This window comes from Bradysia coprophila, unplaced genomic scaffold, assembly GCF_014529535.1.
Source record: "Bradysia coprophila strain Holo2 unplaced genomic scaffold, BU_Bcop_v1 contig_138, whole genome shotgun sequence".
Lineage (NCBI taxonomy): Eukaryota > Metazoa > Arthropoda > Insecta > Diptera > Sciaridae > Bradysia > Bradysia coprophila.
The window spans coordinates 7,752,820-7,768,924 of record NW_023503409.1 but is presented as its reverse complement, the minus strand read 5'-3'; the positions used below and the strand labels follow the sequence as shown (position 1 = coordinate 7,768,924).

The window sequence follows — 16,105 nt, the reverse complement described above, 5'->3', positions numbered from 1 at the left end:
CGAGACGAAGTCGAGTATGTATGTTTCGTCGAGACGAAGTCGAGTATGTATGTTTCGCCGAGACGAAGTCGAGACAAATCATACATAGGTATGCAAAAATAATTCTCTCGGTATAAGAATTCATACATATACTGTAATTGAATTGGTTTCAATACTGTGATGCACAAAATACACTTGCCACACCATGAAATACACAAACAACAAAAACAGACACATAGCATTTCTATCGCATTTGTACACATCGTTCAAGGTTAAACTTAAATGTGTAGAAGAAGAATAAGAATAAAAACGAAACCGAAAATACGCGATACAAAGCCGAACGAGTCGATCGTTCAATGTTCATTATAATACGGAGAGTAAGTTCCGCCTCTGTTTTCATTTAAAATCAAATTTCTCTCTTTGGCGAATAACGTAAATAACCACAGGAAATGCCACTATTAAGTAAAACATTGCTCACATCCCTAGACCTGTTTACAACGTCTGCTGAGAGAGAACTAAAAAAGTGTGGTTTCCGATAACTTTTGGCGCGTAATATTCAGTGTTTTCATGGTGAGACGAGTGTAAAATCAGTTACATACAGTCAAAGGCAGTCAATTTTCATCATAAATTTACTTCAGCTGTTTTTCAGCTGATCCACACATACAATCAAAACTGGTTTTCCTTGTTCATACGGTTGAAGCTGCTACACGCACGTTCATGATAGTGGTAAAACCGTATAAAGACGTATAAACGGTTGTGATTGTTTATATGGATCAGCTGAAAAACAGCTGAAGCTAATTTATGCTGAAAATTGACTGCCTTTGACTGTACATAACTCGAGATAAAAGTCTCGCTTTCGTTTATTAACAAAACAAAATTCACACGAAAGCTCTACTTTTCACAACTCTTTATAGTGGACAAAATGAGGATTTTCGCATCGCTAGCATGAAAATATTTTTTGGTAAGCTGTTAATTTCAATGTATTCTGTAGACTACTTGAAGATAGTAAAGCAAGAAATAGAGAGAGAGAGAGAGAGAGAGAGAGAACGCGTGATTCTAACTGAAATCACTGTTGGTCTTTCTAGTGGACAATGATAATGCGAGCACAAAGCTCTTTGTTGTGAGTTGTGTACAATGCGCTCTGCAGAGTTTTGATATTGAAGAAAGACGCCCAAAATTATTCCGGTATTCCGAGTTTTTATTTTAAATAGAGCCGACCAGTTTCGATAACGCATTAGTCTCATCGACACATAATTTCAATCTGAAGACATCTACCAACATTTGAAGAAAATGGAGTACTTCCGTCTTGGTGTTTTATTGGCATCGTTTCAATTCGTAAGAATGTCTATATTGAAATTGAAATTCATTTGCTGAAAGCAAAATGGTCGATTTTTAAGATAATAGCTGCTGGCCAAGCTGCTGGCACGAATAGCGTGGTGGACAATTCAGCAAAAAATCAACTCGAATTTTATGCTGCAACTCATCCCAACGATACAACCATATTGGCACAGAATTCGTTTGGTGCTGTATTCCCATCGCTTACGGCTTCTCTGACTGTAGGACCTCGAGGACCTGTGCTGTTGCAAGATTCATTTTTGATCGAGAAGTTGCAGCAAGGCGTTCGAGACAAAATCGTGGAAAGAAATGTTCATGCTAAGGGTGCAGGTATGTCGAATAATTGGTGTCGTGTCAATCCTGAAAATCTTTCCAATGTCTGTTTGCAGGAGCTTTCGGCTACTTCCAGGTGACTCATGACATAAGCAAATATACAAAAGCCGCTTTCCTACAACCGGGAAAACGAACAAAAGTTGCGGCAAGATTTTCGGGAGCTACTGGTGAAGCAGGTAGTGCAGACACTCGCTTCGATCCAAGAGGGTAAATAAATTTGGTTTGAAGCGAAAATCATTTTCACCAACAAGTTTTCGTCTCAATTAAAGATTTGCTGTCAAGTTCTACACAGAGGAAGGAATTTACGATTTCACTGGGAACAATTTACCCGTTTTCATGGTTCGTGAGCCGATGATTGCACACGACATAACGAAGGCTCGCAGGAGAAATCCACAAACCCATCTTCCAGATTTGAACGCAGCGTTGGACCTGATTTCTGAACGGCCCGAAATGGCTATGTTCCTGATCTTTTTCACGTCAGACATGGCGAATCCAAAGTCCTATCGATGCATGAAAGGCTATGGCATCAACACGTACAAAATGGTCAATGCGAAAGGCAAAGCAGTTTACGTTAAGTTGCATTGGACACCCAATCAGAAACAGGAATATTTCACCCTCGAAGAAGCCATCAAGATGTACACACAGCCGGACATATTGATCGAAGATCTGTACGACAGCATTGCGAAAAAGAATTTTCCATCGTGGAATTTTTCCATTCAAGTGATGACCTACGAACAGGCTGCAAAACATCCGCAGAATCCGTTCGACGCGACCAAATTCTGGAAGACGGAAGAGTATCCGCTGATTCCAGTTGGTAAAATGGTCCTGAACAAGAATCCAGTCAATTATTTCGTTCAAGTCGAACAAATCGCCTTCAGTCCTTCGAACATGGTGCCTGGCATCGAAGCCAGTCCTGATCGTTTATTGCACGCCAGAATGTTTGCCTATCCGGATTCTCAACTCTACAGATTGGGAACGAACTATGCACAGATACCAGTCAATAGATGTCCTTTCGTAACACACACTTATCTCCGCGATGGATCCATGAATGTGGGTGACAACGGCGACAACAGTCCGAATTACTATCCGAACACTTTCCACGGTTACAATGGCAACACCAAACCATACTACAGGCAACATGTTGATCGCATTAGTGGCGACGTGGATCGAGTAGACCTAGGAGACGACGACAATTTCTCTCTGCCGAAATATCAATGGGAGAAGCACATTGGTCCTGAAGAACGACAACGAATGATCAAGAATGCGGTGGCTCTACTGAGTTTAGCATCGAAAAGAGTACAACAAAAGGTGATCACAAACATACTGTTGCCAATCAACGAAGACTTGGCGAACACTATAAAGGCTGCGTTGAAATTATAGAAAAATCGAATCAGTGTGGATTGTTATTGTCTGAACCCGAATAAAATGTTTGTGCGAATAAATTTTGCTCAACTTTTTTACCAACATTCCACTGGTTTGAGGGATCGGAGGTTTTTTCGCTTCAACCGGATGAACGAGATTACTGTTCCAACATAGAGAAAGGCGAACGATGTGACAGAGGAATTTCTAACCAGAAAAATATTTCGCAAGAAAGTCAGAAAAACATTTGGAGAAATCAAGAAATATGAGCGCGGAGTTAAGTAGAAACGATCAAAAAATGTACTCGTGTTAGGAGACTTGCTAGTGTTTCAGTGTTTCATTCCTTGACATAAAGTTAGCGTTAAGATTTCAGAATGTTTTTTCCATTTGACGAGAAACTAATTTTTTTACGGCCAAAGATGGTAAGAATGATACTATATTGAACTGAAGTCCTAACAAAAATTTCGTCCGGTGTCTTCATAATAAGTAGTTTGTAAAAATTATGGATGGATGAATTTATACAATGGATTACGACAGTATGAAAATGCTGGGCGCCGAATCTCGAAACATTCGTAACTTCAAGAAGTACGTGACAGTTCTTATGGAATCTTATACACGTAACTGTCAAATTCTTCTTCTTTTTCTTCTTCTTTTTCAGTCTGTTTCTATCCACTGCTGGATGTAGACCTCTCTAACTTCTTTCCATTTCGTACGATCCATTGCCATTTGCTGCCAGTTTGTACCTGCAATATTCTTAATTCCGTTTATCCATCTCTCTGGTGGTCTACCTATAGCTCGTCTTTTCGTAACTGTCAAATTACGAATGCTTAAAGGTACGAACAGCATGAGAATCTACACCCTGGCCAGTGGCCACTTCTTGACTATTTTATATCTACTAAACTGCCTTCAATTCAATTGTTGCTTTTTAAATAGAGTACTGAAGCATGAATGGTACTCCAAATAGAGTACTGAGACGGGACAGTGTATCGCACAAATTTTGGCACTGTAAAAAAATTGGGATAATTTCTTCAGACAAAATAGTACTGTATTGGCAGCTATCACTCGTTGCTTCAGGTTTTATACTGAAAACTACAAAAGTGCCAGTCAGCTATAGAAAAATTGCTGACAAGCGGACAACCCGTCAACAAAGAACATGCCCTATAATAAATCCACAAAGTACATTTATCGTAAATTATACAAAAACAGGAGTGAAATCAATTCATCTGAAAACGTCGTCAATCAAATAACCTGACCAAAAGCTGGGGCCTGGTTTTTACATTAGAATTTAATATTTTTCAACTATTTTTCATCTGATTTAATAAATTCGAAGCAGTTATGGTGTAAAAACTAAATTTCAGGCCTGCTAATCCATTTTACATAATTTTATTGTCGATTATAAACTTAAGTTTTTCCAGCTTCGTCGTAGGTCGACTTTGCTGCTAAAATGTGACTGCAGATCACACTTATCGCAGTCGGATCATATCGTAAAAGGTGTCAAAATGTTTCTATCAAAAGTTTCGATACGGATGAGCGACTCAAGTTCACGGGATTGTCATTTTTGTGCTTTTTTTCGAAAAAGTAGTACTGTTACCTGCGCAACCACTTAACCTGAGCGATTTTTTTAGGGTTCTAATCTAGATGCCTAGCGATGACATCCCATACCATTAGCTTGCAGGTATCCGGATGGCGCCCACCTCCAGACCTTTTCGGAAATCGTCAATTTTTCGAGGTAAAAGCGGTCCTGGAGCCTCGCAGCAGACATATCGATACTGCTAAATTTGTACCTTGTTGGGACTAGTATTTGACCATAATTTCACATTTATCCGATTAGTTGTAAGGAGAATATTGCCTAAATACACCTTTGCCCGAGGGGTGACTCACTTCCATTTAATCCATTCCATTTAATCCAATTAATCCAAAAAAAAAATTTTTTAGTTTTACCGAAATAATTAGGCTACCCACCTAAAAAATTTGTAGACTAACTACGAAAATTAGATCTGCAAAATCTCCAGGGCGTTTAAGTACTCGTGAGGTATAGAATTTTTTTTTGGTAAAAATGGTATTAATAGTACATTACTATATACCATTGAAGTAATTTGATATCTCGTATCCAGATGAGTAAAACTATCCGAGGACTTTTACTCATCGTGATACGAGTTATCAAATTATTTCACGTGTAAAGTATGGCGTTTTACTTTACGAGCGGAGGAAAAGGTCTTCACTAGTGAGGGAATGGCCACATTACCTCACTAGTAATAGTATATTACTTCCGAGGTTCCAAGTTGTGTATTTGATAAGTGGGATGTTACAGCCCAACCCGAAGGGGAGGGCTGTATTCCCCACTTGTCAAATAACAACTTGGAACCTCGTAAGTACAATGCTTTACGTGATTAGGCAATGTAAATGAAAATGAAACATGCCGTAACACGTAAAGTAAATTTATTTAATCCATTTAATCCATTTATTCCACTTTACACCAAAAACTTCTAAAAGTGGAATTTTACGCGCTTTTTAACGTTGTAGTATGAGTTGTAGTACGTCGTTAAATCAAAATCAACCATTTTTAAGACTTTTAAAGTATTTGGAAAAATTAAGTTTTTTCCTATTTAATCCATTTAATCCAATTTTTATTCCATTTAATCCGAGGGGTCACGCACTTCTTCAAATTTAATCCATTAAATACATTTAATCCAAGAAATACATGGGATTAAATGGATTTAAATCCATTTAATCCAGAGTGCCCCTCGATTTAATCCATTAAATCCATTAAATCCATTAAATCCATTTAATCTAGAAGTGAGTCACCCCTCGCCTTTGCCCCATCCGGTGAAGTGCATTTTTCCCAGAGGTCCACACCTAAGCAGAAAGTGTTTGACAAAAAAAATTCTTCTACAAATGACTTGGCATCGTCCAACGAATGCATCCATACCAAAAAAAAGCTATATTCGGAGACCACTTAGATTTCAATTGGTCGACGTGTTCGCAAAGTGACTCTTAAATATAAGAAGAATTCCGTGATAGACTACAAATACCAATAAAAACTATAGAAAATCACGAATATCGTAAAAATATATTCCTCCTTCGAAAATTATAAATACTGAGAAGTCTCCTTAATTAGACCAAAAAAATCAACAAAATTGTTTACAAAAATCAGAAAAATCAGGAAATAAAAAGTAGTTGCTATCCCTCCAGTTGTGAGTTCTCATCCAATGGATGAATGCCATAGTTAAGTAAACCTTTTACCATCTGATACTTCCAAAATTTTGGTCCAGATCCACACACTCTCCGACCCATCTCCCAATAAAAATCGTTTTCATTTCAAAAATCCTATAATTTCTCTAAGTTTATCTTGGGGGGGACTTTCTTAGCTTGACGTCTGAACAATTAATCGCTTATCGGGAACACTATTCAATTCTACTTCTAATCGATTTACAATCCAATCTTTACTCTCTGCACGTTCTGCCCAGAAAAACATTTTGCCTTTATCCTTGGGACCCTTTATCGAAACTTCAAACTGTGCGTTCTTTCCATCACAGTAATTGTGCTCATTATCACCTAAATCGAATCCAGTTTCTTTGATCGGCTGACCCAAGTAATGTACAGAACCTAAACGGGCGAAAATCGTCATGTAACTGTGAACAATTGAATTGATGACAAATTACCGGGATGTGCTCTTAACAGCTTCATTGCACTGCGGAAATCTGGTATACGAATCCGTTAGTGATTTACAAGGAATAATAAAAACGATTTTACGGCGGAAAACATACGAGAAATTTTGCGTCGATTGGATCGACAATTATGTTGGATTTCACATCGTTTATCCTGTGATGAATATCGGGTGTGAATGCAAACCTCAGCCGATCAGCACAAAATTGCTCGTGCGCTTTTGGCCTGATTCAAAGGGACGAGTCCTCTGAACTGGAATGGCTTACTTACACTCAGCGTTTCTGATGTCTTGCTGTATTTTGTACCTCAAAAACATTAACGCGCTTACGCCTGCGAAGGTTGTATAAAGACATGCTTGTACCAATGTTCTAGTCGATGGAATTCTCATAGTGAATTTACCAAAACATTCGAAACACCCAAAATACTAAACTCCCGACCCGTATGACATGTTGACAGTGTTGACTTCGGTATACTTTCCTCAGTGTCTTTCTAGTACGTTTTCAACCAAATGTCACTACTGTCACTATTGGTGGAATGAATGTGTAGTAGATTTCCCTCACTACTACTTGGCAACACCACACTAACACACGACAGCACTGTGTCAAACATTAGTTCCTCTTGCAAAATAAAATTGATTTATTTTTGTCGTGGAGCATCCTAAACACTAAAATCTACGTAAAATAGGAACAACCAGCCGATCGATAATTTCATATTTTCGGCAAAAATGTAAGGCTCCTGCACCAATGTAATGTATTTCTGGTCGATAAAGTGTAACGAAAATATTGTTTTTTTCCCCCCAGGGCTCTTGATCGAACAGCGTCACCGGTTCCTGAAAAAGAAAAGGAAAAGAAATCTACGCGCGGTCGTGAACGCGAAAGAAAACGTCGTGGTAGTGGATCCAGTTCTAGCAGTGGAAGGTAAAGAAAAGTGAAATTCGATTGTTAAACGATTATCTGTCGCAAACAACATAACCTCAAAAACCAATTCTAATTCTAAATTGTCAATCCCTTAGCTCATCAGACAGCAGTTCATCATCACGCAGCTCAGGTTCTCGTTCCAGTTCGTCTAGTTCGTCGTCGTCGAGCTCCAGTTCTTCAACGTCGTCCAGCAGTGGAGGCGATCGACGAACGAAGCGTAAATCAAAAACTCGCACTCGAAGCAAGAGTCCAATTTCGAAGGGCGACGTTCGCAAAGAATCGAAAGATCGTGGTCGCTCAAAAGACCGCTCCAGGCGTAGTGCCGACAAGGACAATGACGATAAAGCTAAACGTCGCTCAGTTGACCGATCCAAAGACAGGGGTCGTTCTCGCTCCACATCCCAGCGTAGAAAGCGTCGTGAACGATCGCCAACACCAAAACCTACGCGAATTCACATCAACAAACTGACCCGAAACCTTACCAAGGATCACATTCAAGAAATATTTTGCTGTTACGGAGCCATTAAAGCCATTGAATTTCCACTGGATCGTTACCATCCACCAGCTGGACGTGGTCATGCATTCGTCGAATATAACAATCCCGAAGACGCCGAAACGGCTATGAAACACATGGATGGCGGTCAAATTGACGGACAAGAAATTACAGTGTCGCCGGTTCAGGCTCGAAATCGGCAAATGATGCGAAGACCATCTCCGCCACCATTCAGGGGACGTCCACCTCCAAATCGTTGGCGATCACCATTACGTTTTCGGCGCAGATCACCACCTCCTCGTCGTCGTAGTCCGAGACGCCGTTCGCGTAGCCCTGTAGCCCGTCGAAGACGTCGTAGCAACAGTTCAGACAGCTCTCGTTAAACATCCGTGTTCAGAGTGTCTTGTATCGCGTGAAATCGATCCTACAAATTCGATTTAAATATCCGGAAGTGTTGACTTTGTGAAATTATTTTTTTGGTAAGGACATCGAGACCGTAGCACTACAATAAAATTACAATTTTTTTTAAAACCATAAAGTCACAGCCAATTGTACTTTTCTTTGGAATAAAACGTACGTCGTACACACTAAGCCTATAGAATTATTTGCGTTACAGTTCTTGTTGTTCCAACGAATTATCGGAGGTGATTTAATGAAACTTTGCTCCAACAACGGTTGAAATCATGAAGTGACTACCTTTACTAGAAAATCAAACTGAAATATTTCCAAAATCCTTGTTGAACCATGGGTGCCGTGAATGAAAGTCCGTGCGAAATGGATGGATAACAAGAACCTTCTCTGCATTTAGAAGGAAAAGAAAGAATTTGTTTGGATCTCTTCAACATGAAGAAAACCTTGGTTTTTAGTTGACTGTTAAAAAAGTTGCGAGTTGTAGAACTTATTTCGATGTGGCTTCGGTTGGAATGGAACCGACAATTCCAACACAGACTATGAACATGAAGGAGAGAAATATTATCGAGATCTCGAGTCATTGGAATTTTTCGACGAACAAGAGAAATCTTCATTCTTCAATCTTCGCTGATCGCTCTTCGACGAAAAAACGAGCCATCAGAACAGTCGGAGCGTTTGCTGCGACTGAGCCCCGTACAAACCCGTATATCTATTGCGTACGTGACCCTAGTGCGTCTGTCACCCTACTTTGACCGTAAGCCTATTGCGCCGGTTAATGTAGTTAAAGTAAAATTATTATGTAATATGTACATCTTACAAATTGCGCATAGCGCAATTACGAAGCCCCGTACGACGTTCCTTTCAAATGAAACAAAAATTTCAAATCGCCCTAAAATTTTATTTTTTTGAAGGGCCTAGTGAAGGGCCTCAGTCCGAGGACCCAAATTTAAAAATTTTTTCAACTACATTCTATTCGGCCTTTGATTACCTTCCAAATGAAACAAAAATTACGAAAAACGGATGAAATTTGCTCGAGCTATATGTAAAATACACATAGGGCCCTAGTATCGGCCTCAGTCCGAGGACCCAAATTTAATATTTTTTTTCAACAACATTCTATTCGGCCTTTGATTACCTTCCAAATGAAACAAAAATTACGAAAAACGGATGAAATTTGCTCGAGCTATATGTAAAATACACATAGGGCCCTAGTATTGGCCTTAATCCAAGGACCCAAATTTAATTTTTTTACAACAACATTCTATTCGGCCTTTCATTACCTTCCAAATAAAACAAAAATTACGAAAAACGAATGAAATTTGCTCGAGTTATATGTAAAATACACATAGGGCCCTAGTATCGGCCTCAGTCCGAGGACCCAAATTTAATTTTTTTTCAACTACATTCTATTCGGCCTTTGATTACCTCCCAAATGACACAAAAATTACGAAAAACGGATGAAATTTGCTCGAGTTATATGTAAAATACACATAGGGCGAGGGCCCTAGTAGTGGCCTAAGTCCAAGGACCCAAATTTAATTTTTTTTCAACAACATTCTATTCGGCCTTTGATTACCTTCCAAATGAAACAAAAATTACGAAAAACGGATGAAATATACTCGAGTTATATGTGAAATACACACAGGGCCCTAGTAGCGGCCTTAGGCCAAGGACCCAAATTTAATTTTTTTTCAACAACATTCTATTCGGCATTCGATTACCTTCCAAATCAAACAAAAATTACGAAAAACGAATGAAATTTACTCGAGTTCTATGTAAAATACACATAGGGCCCGAGTAGCATTTCACTTCTAAGGCCCTAACTCACGGTCCACTCAACCGATTTTAAAAAACTTTTTTTTCCTGGATTGGTATTGACAATACCTATCATTTGCCGTGTCATTTACATTTCCATCGTTTATTTTGCCATAAATATCATCAAAAGACCTTAAATCACTTAGGTGGCCCTAACTCACGAAGGGCCGACCCGAATATGCCCATCTTCGAACTTAGCCTCACTATTTCGACTATCTTTCAGGGAAAAAAAATTTTTTTGAAATCGGATTTGATTTACTCAAGATATCGACGTGACAGACGGACAGACGGACAGACAAAATTTTTATTGCAGATTCGTCATCTATGAACATAGGCAAACACTTTGCCCTTACCGTCTGCTTCGAATTCCATCAATTACACATGGCATCGTAATCCTATAAGCCCCTTTGTACTTCGTACGGGGCTAAAAATTGAACTTCAGTGGCTTCAGTTCGGTAAGTTACATGCACTAATCATATGTGGAAAATGTTGACTGTCCTGAAATTTCGACAACATGAGTATCGACGACTTCCTGAAGAAACGGCGACTAGTCCATTAGTCGTAGTTTTTTCAGGAACTCACTGTCTCTTCAGGAAGTAGCTGATTCTTCTTGCCGTTTCTTCAGGACAACTCCATTTCCTTCGTATTCCTTTTACAAAAAGATGAAAGGTGAAGAAACTGCAACAAGAATCGACGAATTCCTGAAGAAACGGCGAGTTCCTGAAATAACGACGATTAGTAGCCGTTTCTTCGAGAAGTCGCCGATATTCATGTCGTCGAATTTTCAGGACAATAAAATGTTGCCGCTTGAATAATTGCCGGTAAATTACAGTTAAAAAACGCTCCCCACTGTGACCACCCCTAAACATCGTACTTTCACAACTCGACCACTTCAATGATAAATCGACGGTTTACGCAGTATCAAGCGCCGGTTTTTTATTAATTTTTTTTGACATACGGAATTCAGCAGCCACAATTTCGATCCTAATCTGGTTTCTTTTTTGATGTCGACCATGTTGATTCTTCATCCGAACTACCGTCTCCTATTAAGTTATCAAAAGCTTCTGCAAAATTCTGCGTATATGACAGTCGGTCGTTTCGCGACCACGTTGACGAATTGCTCTTGAATGCCATCACTTCAGTTAGAAGTTTCTCGAAGCCAATCAATTCTGCCTCGATTTTCTCATCTGTGGAGCAAGAGGAAATTTTAAAAATCAAAACCGAAGGCTCAACTACAGAAATTTAAGACTTTGTTTAACAGTCTAAGCTTACCCGTTAAATCTTGATCGGACGACGCTGCTCCGGCGAGACCTTTGCCATAATTACCCGGTTTTGTGTTGCGTGCTGAAGGGAAACTCGTTTAGAGAATTGACATTACTTGAACGCATCAATGGAATTTACCTCCGTCCACATCAATATTTGACCATAGGAAACTCTTGAGAACTTGAATCAGTTCATCATAACCAACTGGGTCGTGATGATCGCCATTATCATCAGCCGCATCCGAATCATCCTTGATCCGGCCCAGTTCAATGATATCGAGTAATTTACACGCTTGCCTTGCTTCCTTGTATGTGACCCCGTCCTTTTCCTCGTCGAAGAGTTGATTGCACAATAAAATTCCCAGCTCGATTTCATTATCCTGCAAGTAGGTGCCGTACTTCGGTATCGAATTTATAAAGTCTCTCTGAAACGAGTGTGTTAAAGTGTTAAGCAGCTAACGCAACGAAAGCGAATTAGTTTTGGGAAAACCAACATCGTTCGCGTTGAAGTAGATGAACAGGCCTTCCACCGAGACCTGTAAGTGATGCGGAAATGTGTTCAACGACTTCTCGTACGGCATAAACAGAATATCGGTTTCATAGTATTTTGTGACCAAATGGTATTTGTATGCAATCAGGTCTGTGTTGTCCAGCTGTACGTGATCATTTTCGTTTGGAATTTTGCGTATGTCTAATCAAAATAACAAAATTATGAACCGTGGATGGTAGACGAAATCGTTTCTTGTCTTACTTGCGATTATCTCATTGGGCTTGAGATCCCCTTCTGATAACACTAGGACTATTGGTAAATGATTCATAGTTCTCGTTTTGTTTTCACATAAATATTACAAAACCACTCGATAGAATACCTCTGTCTGCCTCTCAACAAAAACAACAAAACCCGTCTGTCAAAGATGGTTTGCGCGGCTTGTTCACTATTTCATTCTGTTCAATTCGGAAGAAGCATGTTCACAATAGAGGCACGTCTTTCGAAAGTTATGGTGGATTCTCCAAAAAGAAACGAAAGGCACATCAGGTTTGAGGTGTTATTGTGGTAATTAATGCATTTTGAGCTGAGCCAACGTTTCTTTGGCCTGAAGAGTTTTTCTATTGTAAAAGTCGAAACTGTGTTGGAATTTGTTTATCGTAAAGCCGCGGCAGAGTAAAATAAACCAGGCAGGAGCGGTTCATTTTCGAAACGTCAAATAAAGGACCTAATACACTGGATGAAAATGAACTCAAATGAACACTGACATAAATTGAAAAATTTTATTCGCAAAAATTATAGAGCTACTGATTATTCAGGTCCCTAGTCAAATCAGCACTCCTGTCTAGTTAACTTTGCCACGACAGTAAAACGGAAAACGTTGCTAAGCTATTGCAGTCTCTGACAAACGATTTTATTTCACTTTAAAGGAAAACTTTTAGGCTTTCGCGATTTAACAAAGAAAATTTTCTCTCTCCGCGTGACAAGTGTGGCACGACGTTTCTGCATTGACTTTTCACTTTATTTGTGAACCAAAGAAATGTTCGCTGAGATGTTGTACACAGCCCTGGAATTATAGGCTGATGGGTATTGGGGCAATGTCCGAATGGCTTTTTGAATGGTTGTATGAACGAAGATCCTTTCACAAATTTTTGTCATTCAATGCGTGAGGAGCTTTTAGGTAACCAGTCCGGCCCTGGTTATACAAAAGAGTCAAGTTGCTATTTGCTTACTGATTTAATCGTGCTTTATCCAAACAGAACCAACGAAACAGGTCATATAGCATCCTGTATATTCTCTTGAGCAGTAGCGTGATTATTCTTATAATTTTAAGAGGTTCCGAGCCTACGCTGAAATTGTAGCCTACATTTCTGCGTTTCGAAATTTTTGATCGCTGATATCTTTTTACGAGAGCCTTTTTTGAAAAATGTACGACCACATTTTCGAGTAAAAATATGTCAGCTTTGAATAAAAAATAAAATTGTCTGTGAAAGTTCCATGTGCTTTGAGAAAAGTGTACCGATGCCCCTTTGCAGCGTAGGCTCGGAACCTCTTAAGCTCCCTGAGCAGTGAAAGGTTGTAGTTCATTTTTGTCGCAACAACAATAGTAAATCTGTTACTTCGTTTGTTACTTTACTCCTAGCGTTTGATACAAATCTATCACGTCATTGCATTATACACGGCTTCGGGCTGCCATGTATGGTTTAAATTGGTACTCATGGTACTGTTAATTTTTGTCTTTGCTGCCAATAACAGATGGCATATCGGCAACTTCGTATACAACACGTAACTATGTGAACATCGGGTGCTTTAAAACTTCGTTAAAATTTACTTTTTGGAAAAGAATTTAGTTTGTCGGTAATTTCTGTGATAAAGAGAAGTAGGAAAATCTATCCGAAACTACGAACAACATGGATGCTGATCTTGATTATGACAAAGGTAATCAGTACATTGATAACATGATGCTGGAAGCTGCGAAGGGTTATTCCATCTGCGCTGTCTGTTATGAGACACTTATACCCCCCATTTATCAATGCTGTAACGGGCACGTAATGTGCTCCAACTGTGCCAAAAGAATCAATAAATGTGTGGAATGCAGAGTGCCCATGTCACAATCGGCAAAAATACGGAACATTGCACTGGAGAAAATTCTCAACAATTTGCGTGTTGACTGCACCAACAAGAATGAGGGATGTGCGGTTCAATTGAGTATTGAGTCGTTGAGAGATCATTTACAAGATTGCCCTTTCACGTGAGTACAATGTGCAACTTTGTCCTTCCGATCACCCAATGTAAAAATTCTTCTTTAAATTACCTCTCTAGGCCGTTCAACTTTTGTTCAAATCTGTTGGGAAAGAAGGACTGTACAATCAAAGTAAATGACTTTACGACCGTCTCCCATTTGGATGTATGTCATTCAGTGACGAAAGTGCACAGCGATACGTTCCGTTTGTGTCTGAATGTTTCCAAAGTTTGGGTCGGTAGTCAAAACGATATCTTCTTTGAACCAGTTTTGGTAACATCAATTGAAGTACCGCTGTTGATCCGGTCGGTAGTGTCTACCGATGAATTCTTCACGTTCGCCGGCTTCGCGCTGAAAAGCAATGAAGAGGATCTGCAGAACATCCGATTGAAATTACGAATTGGGTCGAAGTCAAACGTAGGTGTCTTTTCTACAAATGAATTGCCTTCGATTAAACAGAATCATAAAATTGAGCTCTTGTTAGTTAGCACAGCACATCGCTGATGAATTCTGTTTTTGAATTTTCTTTTTAGAAAGTCCATTGCGAGTGGCAAGGATTGGTGCAGTCATACAGAAAATTTCAAGAAAAGAACATTACGAACAGTTTTCGCATTTCTGTGGATTCCATACGAGAAATTTTGCGTATGGATCCTCAAGAAAATGATGCGATAATTGTCCACGTTTTTGTGTGGGAAACATCTGTCTTATCGCAGGAAGATACCAGCATTGAAGAGGAGGTGCACATTTTTGAACAGAGTCAACGTCCAAGAAATATTCCGAACTCGCAGCCAGGTCCAGGTGAACGAAATGATTTGTTACTCACTCTTTTGTAATTGTCACTAATTTTCTGAACCATTTAGCATCTGGACTAAGTCCGTTGCCGTTAACCCAGCGGTCGAACGGAAACCAGTTACAAAACCAGTAAGGCTTTGTCACAGAGGTGCGTACATAAATTCGTCTGCCATTTAATCGTTCGTGTCGTTTCAGAGATTCTGAGGAATATCTCAACTTATACTACTCGCCTTTCGAAAGTGGCAATTAACTCGTTCAGTAATTTTGATTCACAAAATGTTGAATTCCGTTGAAATTTGTCGAGATGACGAAAATACAAACTTACGAGAATCGTGCCCGGTGTTTTTATCTTTTGGTACACGAGCTGGCCCTTTATCACTTCGAACTATACGGCAGTATGGTAGCAATCAGGGTAAGTGGCATTAGTTCTGGCAAAGCAGGTATTTCCTATTTTCATGTGCTTTGGTTCTAGTGTCAACAATTTGTTTCCACTAGGCAAACCTGAGTAATTTAACCTGTTACAGTATTATTATCGGGTCTATTACTTCAATCGATCCAAGTATTTTTAGTCTGTTGATTTCAAATCTTTTACTTCAATTTTTTAACATGTATTTTGCTAGACGTATGTGACAGGTAAAACTCCAACAGCTGAAGTTCGAGAAAGTTTTTCGAATCAGAACTTAGAGTCCATTAATATCGTCAGGTACTCATCAGGTGTAAAAAATGTTCTCTGCTCTAGTGGTGGGAGTGGGATAGGGTAAAAAAATAGGCCGAATTGAATAAAGAAGAAATTTTTACGTTAGATGAGAATTTCGTCGATTCGAAGTATTTATGGAAGGTGAAGCGACATAATGGGAACAGTTGCATGAGAGCGAATATTGTAAAATAAAATAAGTCGAACACATCACGTGTCAACCTCTCGCGCAAATTTGCCCAGCTGTAAATCGAACCCTTCGGTATACGTTTCACCGTGAAATATGGAAAAACATTTTCGTAATCGTCAAACCCTTTCCA

The 16,105-nt window shown here is 39.3% G+C and overlaps 5 protein-coding genes across 6 annotated transcripts; 3 read left to right on the top strand and 2 right to left on the bottom strand.

Moving 5' to 3' along the window:
• Nucleotides 1–1,061: 1,061 nt before the first annotated feature.
• On the top strand, nt 1,062–3,098 carry LOC119073850 (catalase-like). The gene is made up of 4 exons (XM_037179692.1): nt 1,062–1,314; nt 1,377–1,644; nt 1,704–1,854; nt 1,917–3,098. The coding sequence occupies exons 1-4, from the start codon at nt 1,270–1,272 to the stop codon at nt 3,025–3,027; spliced, it is 1,575 nt and encodes a 524-aa protein (XP_037035587.1). The 5' UTR covers nt 1,062–1,269; the 3' UTR covers nt 3,028–3,098.
• Nucleotides 3,099–6,316: 3,218 nt separating this feature from the next.
• Nucleotides 6,317–7,144, bottom strand: LOC119073900. Its single transcript, XM_037179789.1, has 3 exons — nt 6,943–7,144; nt 6,669–6,707; nt 6,317–6,612 (listed from the first exon to the last, which is right to left on the bottom strand). Exons 1-3 carry the CDS (start codon nt 7,058–7,060, stop codon nt 6,371–6,373), a joined length of 399 nt encoding a protein of 132 aa, XP_037035684.1. The 5' UTR covers nt 7,061–7,144; the 3' UTR covers nt 6,317–6,370.
• An 80-nt stretch (nt 7,145–7,224) lies between these two features.
• LOC119073880 (RNA-binding protein with serine-rich domain 1-B) lies at nt 7,225–8,673 on the top strand. The gene is made up of 3 exons (XM_037179760.1): nt 7,225–7,398; nt 7,473–7,589; nt 7,685–8,673. Coding segments are annotated over exons 1-3 (900 nt in total). The 5' UTR covers nt 7,225–7,396; the 3' UTR covers nt 8,466–8,673.
• A 2,545-nt stretch (nt 8,674–11,218) lies between these two features.
• Nucleotides 11,219–12,492, bottom strand: LOC119073883. Its single transcript, XM_037179763.1, has 5 exons — nt 12,322–12,492; nt 12,065–12,261; nt 11,710–11,995; nt 11,581–11,652; nt 11,219–11,495 (listed from the first exon to the last, which is right to left on the bottom strand). Exons 1-5 carry the CDS (start codon nt 12,386–12,388, stop codon nt 11,293–11,295), a joined length of 825 nt encoding a protein of 274 aa, XP_037035658.1. The 5' UTR covers nt 12,389–12,492; the 3' UTR covers nt 11,219–11,292.
• Nucleotides 12,493–13,792: 1,300 nt separating this feature from the next.
• Nucleotides 13,793–15,418, top strand: LOC119073874 (E3 ubiquitin-protein ligase SINAT2-like). 2 transcript variants are annotated; one of them, XM_037179750.1, is made up of 5 exons: nt 13,793–14,308; nt 14,380–14,716; nt 14,833–15,097; nt 15,160–15,220; nt 15,287–15,418. In XM_037179750.1, exons 1-5 carry the CDS (start codon nt 13,968–13,970, stop codon nt 15,339–15,341), a joined length of 1,059 nt encoding a protein of 352 aa, XP_037035645.1. In that variant the 5' UTR covers nt 13,793–13,967; the 3' UTR covers nt 15,342–15,418. The 2 variants fall into 2 exon arrangements, with proteins under 2 accessions (XP_037035645.1, XP_037035646.1); XM_037179751.1 differs by having other exon boundaries at nt 13,794–14,308; nt 14,833–15,091.
• Nucleotides 15,419–16,105: the final 687 nt, after the last annotated feature.